General features: G+C 32.7%; 2 protein-coding genes across 2 annotated transcripts in view; both read left to right on the forward strand.

Annotated features, from left to right (window-relative positions):
* The window catches only part of LOC115033723, a 1,207-nt gene extending 980 nt beyond the window's left edge, over positions 1–227 (forward strand). The window contains exon 2 of the mRNA XM_029487165.1: positions 1–227. Coding sequence (XP_029343025.1) covers positions 1–53 — 53 coding nt within the window. The 3' untranslated portion in view covers positions 54–227.
* A 3,207-nt stretch (positions 228–3,434) lies between these two features.
* Positions 3,435–4,462, forward strand: LOC100162290 (uncharacterized). The gene is made up of 2 exons (NM_001162668.2): positions 3,435–3,536; positions 3,633–4,462. Exon 2 carries the CDS (start codon positions 3,692–3,694, stop codon positions 4,313–4,315), a length of 624 nt encoding a protein of 207 aa, NP_001156140.1. The 5' UTR covers positions 3,435–3,536; positions 3,633–3,691; the 3' UTR covers positions 4,316–4,462.
* Positions 4,463–5,501: the final 1,039 nt, after the last annotated feature.

The raw sequence follows: 5,501 nt of genomic DNA on the forward strand, positions 1-5,501 counted from the left end.
CTTTTGGTACGGTCGCGCAGACGCAGAAGCAGATGAAAGACAAGAAACCCTGATTGCTCGGTCATGTATCGACTAGTGGCTTACTCGACGCGACGGCAATGTAACTACTTAACTTTGTTTTATATTAATATACTGTTTTATTACGCCGATTACTTAACATACAGACAGTACCTACATCTGGTGCTATACGAGAGTTTCTATCATAGAAATCAATTTTTTTTTAGTCATTCTGTTTGATTTTTTAGTTTTATTGTAGGTACACTATATTGTTATTTATTTTTATATAATAAATTGGGCTAATGCCAGTGGCGTAGCCAGGATTTTTTTTCGGGAGGTGCTGATCAACTTTTACACTTTTACACATTAAATACGTACTAGCACAAATAGATAGCTGAAAAGTGTTAATACATATTGTACATTTTTAAATATTTTAAATACAATTTAAGACTTTTTGAACTACTATCATAGACCATTAAAATAATTTTTAACATTTCGGGGGGGGGGGCTGCAGCCCCCTCAGCCCCTCCCCTGGATACGCCACTGGCTAATGCTATTACTAAGATTTATAAAAAAACTAATGCAATATTTTTTTTACTTTATTATCTAATACCTTTTGAACTGACGGTCATTTTACTGTTATTAGTAATTGCATAGGTAGAATATGACTGTTTTTGAAAAATTACTTTTAACCGTGCAGTGCTTTATTCATTAAAAATGTATGTCTCAAACTTACCTGTATATGGCTGTATGTAAAATGATTTACCTGAACAGGTAAAATTATTTTTTTCGATTTTGCTATATAATATGAATATTGTCATAAATAATTTCAGACGTCTAGACTAGTATAATAGAAAATACTAAATTACTAAATACATGAAATACAACATGTATAGTAAGTGTATAAAATAATATTTATTTATAATTGTATGTTTCTATACATTAATACATTAGACATAATATTATAATGATAATCTTTTGGCTGATGTTTTCCCCATCTCAATAGCTCATTAATGATTAATGATTTCATTTTGATAAATGTTTACCTACATCACGAATAATATTTAAACTGATAAGACAGTTCAGCCAAGGTTGTCAGGTTTTTCTCAAGTATGTTTTGTGATGTTTAACTCAGTTTAAAGGTATGTAAGTAGTATTATTACAGTTGTAGTACATTATAGTAGTAGTACTACACCGTCACAGTATTCCGTGTAAGCCGCGTGATTAACTCGTTAACATAATATGATATTATTTGTGTGGTTATAGGTGGTTATTAATGATAAGTGAAATTGTTTAACCTAAACAAATAAAAAATATTGTCAAATAATGTTAATATTATTAAATTTGTTGAATATTATGGACATTTTGAACATGTTTTCTACGTGGAACATGGTGATAGTTAAAATAGTTAATAGTAGGTACAAGTATCAGATAGGTAGGTCATAGGTATAAGGTATAATTAGTGTCGATAATGATCGTTTGATTCGTATTAGATACTGATAATATTGATAAAGTTAATAACATTTTAAGTATTTAACTATATGATATTAATTATTAGTTCATAATTACTTCATATTACTGTGTATAAATATATAATATTATAATTCTGAATTAAAACTAACGAATGGACTATGAGTTCTTGATTCTCCGATTTATGGTGGATAATATTATACCATTTGTTTATTACGACTTCAACAAAACAGTCATTAGCTGAGAGAACGATTTACATATTTTATATTTTATAAATTTTAACATATTATATTGTAGCATAAAATATTAATTTTTGATTGCCCATTTACAAATTAAAGTCATTAACTATTATCATTCAAAATATCGTTGTACATTTCTAAAAGTAGTTCATATTTTTCTTGAACTTCATAATTTATTTTTGAATTGATTAGACCAATTTTTCATAAAACGATCGTGTACTTAGTTGTTCTAAAGAGACATCTAGGAATTAGGAATGTAATGAATAAAAATATTCAGTAAACGTATTTTATTATTTTGGGGAAAGTTTTAACCCCATAACCACCCTCCCTTTTGTGTGCACAATAATTTTGATTATCGAGATCTATAGCCAATACAAGACTTATTTACTTTTTTGTATTATTACTTAGTAGGTAGTTAATTACGTAGACCCTATTGGCTATTTGTCAACATTTTGTAGTGTTTTATAAATTCTTCTAGCTTTAATTGAAACTCAGAGGCTAGTGTAACTCGTCGAGAGTGGGTGCCGATGAAAGAGACAATTAAACAATGTCATTGCAATTATGAAAGTCACGCCTGTTAAGTCGTACTATAGAGGTTGATTAAAACTCGAAAGTTTCAGGACGCGATATTGTAACAATTTTTTTTAAACTTTAAGTTCATAGTTATAAATTACTTTTCTTTTATTTAGTAAATAACAACTTGGCTTTGTTAACTATTTATTACACTTTTCAACTGAATATTTACAATCCTAACCTAACCAATGCCAAATCATAATAACTATTATAGTATTATATTAATTATTGTAACAAAAAACCTTAATACGACTACCTATACAGTAGTTGTCAATTAATTAACTGATTACTGATTAGTAACTACAAAACTGTCGTGTATTATCATGGGCAAAATTAACTCGGTATAAGTTAGAAGTTACATTTGAAAAAAGTAACTCATTAAATAACGTGTTTCGTTATTTAATTATTAAACTATTTTAAAGGTAACTTAACTTTAATTTTTTAACTCGTTTATGTCCTGCCTTGAAAATCATATTTATATATTTCATGCATGCATGCACCTGTATATGATTTTAACTATTGGCAGCTGAACGTCGATTTCGATTTGGTTTTGTTACTTATACTTACTACTTAGTCACTTAGATATCGGCTGATATATAAAAATAAACTATGCGTATAATAACATAGCCACATAGGTACTTAAAATATTATATTATCACTTTCCTGTTTCCACTGATACAATATGGTATGCAAGCTTACCGCGTATATTATATTTTTAATATTACTCGTTATACCTACAAATTGCATTATTATATATTCACAGTGACACAGTGGAATTCCCTATCGTTAAAATATCGCGTTTTATTCGAATACACTAGGAAAAACCGACAGTGGCAATAATAAATAATAATTACCTGCGGGTATCCGCGTGATTTGCATACTAAGTGTCCCTACCAATCTACTGTACGTGAGCTAGTTATGCCGTGATGGGCACTATCGAATAGTATTCGATTGTTAGTACTTAGTAGTTAGTAGTTACCATCAATTATCAAATTATGATTCAAAACAATTGATATTCGAAATACTTATTCGATTAGTATCGAATAGTTCGAAAGCGCCGAAGAGCCGGACTATCGAATAATTCGATAGTACTTTTCGATAGTGTGCTGTCCATCGCACAACGAGATATAAATTAGACCGTGGCACGTGAGAATTGTACAGTGTCACTTCAGGAGGCAATAATTATATATACGAAATCAAATTTTATGATTACCGATATTCGAGTTAATTTATCGTCAATAAACGCATATCACATAGGTACGTAACAAGTATAATAGTTTCCGAATTACATAGTTTTAGATAGTCCGGCTCGATATTAATTTACGCTATTATAATATTATTTTATCCTACCAGTGACCAACGATATTTCAATATAATATTGCGATTGATCAGAGACACGTCGTGTGGCTGACATGTTGAGAGACAACGTAAATGCGCAGGTGGCGTGCGCCGTACTGCTGCTGATCGGAGCGGTGGTCGTGGATAACGTCGGGGCGTCCACCAAGTACACGCTGCTCGGCAAGAACCAAATCGAAGTGACAGAGTCGATGGTGACGTGCAAGAACGGCAAGTCCGTGTCCGTGACCACCGGTGTGAAGGGCGAGCTGTACGCGCTGTCGACGACCAGGACGAGTTTCTCGGGCGACAAGTGGAAGAGGCGGATGGCCGAGCTGGACAGGGAGTCGGACGACGAACAGGGGCACGTGGTGGCGTCCGTTTTCGGCGGGCCCGTTGAGACGTGGAACCTGGTGCCGCAGCACCGGAGCGTCAACAGGAAGATCAACGCGCAGAGCAGCCTGCTGAACCGCTGGGACGAGTTCGAGAAGTGGACGCGCGAACAGCTGGGCAAAAAGAACGGCGCCCCGGTCAAATTTACCATCAAGATAAAGTACGCGACCAAAAACGGATGCAGGCCAATCGGTTTTGAGATCGACGCCACCAGCAAGGCGGGACCCGGGTTCCAGGGGAGATTCGACAACGGTCCTTACGGGACTTTCGCCATCGCCAGCAATAAATCATCGAAGAAAAAGCCGTAATGCAGACGGGACCTGAACCCATGTGGTTTATGTGATGGTTACTGGTTCGCCATCTTTCGTAATGTTATGTAAAAGTTATAATTTAATTTTTTTTTACATTTATATTAAATTTTAATTATTTCAATAAATGATTGTTTTTAGTTTTTACAATGGCTTAAACAAATACAAGTTACAAGACTTAGACTTAGTGTAGCTTACATTGAAAATGTATAATAGAATCAATCGAAAGATTCGACGCCAAACATTTCAATATATATAAAAATTAATCAAACCCAATACGGGAGAAAGTTATTAACATTAATAATAAAGAATAATACATGTCTAGTATGGTGTTTTAGGCACATCGTACATAATAGTTCTATAGGTGAAGACGTCAACAATAATTTATTCGGTTTTTATTTCATAACTCATAATAAACAAGTGTGAACATATTATTATTACGATGTAAATATGCGTGTTCGATTTTAAAACAAAAACGGGTCTTATTTACTTCTCGTACGAAGTCGTACCTATCACGTTCGCGGGACACAGTGACGCATATATTATATCATATATGTGTATACCGGCTACAGAAGCCGTTGAAGCATGGATAGATTTTGTAATTATGATCATTGAGTACCAAACTATATTAACTAGGTATATAATTATAGTACCTACTATAATTATTGTATAATTAGGTACTATAAATATAATAAAGTCTATGGGTACTAATGTACTATAGGTTTATAGATAGGTAATAGCTAATAGGTACATTTTACATAGGTAACACAATATTGCAAATATTTAGTAAAATAATAAGAATTAAAATCTTGTAAAATTGTAAACAGTAATACACTTATATAATATGACAATACAGTAGATAGATCTACTGCTACTTGCACAAGAACACAACTTTCAACTTCTGTCAACAGCTACAATTGTACAGTAGACAGTAAGTACTACAGGAGTAGGTACAACACTGAGCGTTAACTCAGACATTACAATTTATACTATTTTATATACCTAATAAGTAATAACTAATATTATGTCTGTGTGATAATCACTACAAATTAAAAAAGGTGGGTAAGTGGATGTCACTCTGCTGTACAGTAGGTTACAAGTGGGTCACTGTATAATGGATAGTATTAAATTTGAATTCAATGATATAATATCACTGGATAAGAAAAACGATTCTGAGTGGAGACGG

This window comes from Acyrthosiphon pisum, chromosome A1 (assembly GCF_005508785.2).
Source record: "Acyrthosiphon pisum isolate AL4f chromosome A1, pea_aphid_22Mar2018_4r6ur, whole genome shotgun sequence".
In the NCBI taxonomy this organism is placed as follows: domain Eukaryota; kingdom Metazoa; phylum Arthropoda; class Insecta; order Hemiptera; family Aphididae; genus Acyrthosiphon; species Acyrthosiphon pisum.

Excerpts from the sequence above, each read along its gene's own strand:
- LOC100162290 (NM_001162668.2), top strand. The coding sequence starts at position 3,692 with ATGTTGAGAGACAACGTAAATGCGCAGGTGGCGTGCGCCGTACTGCTG.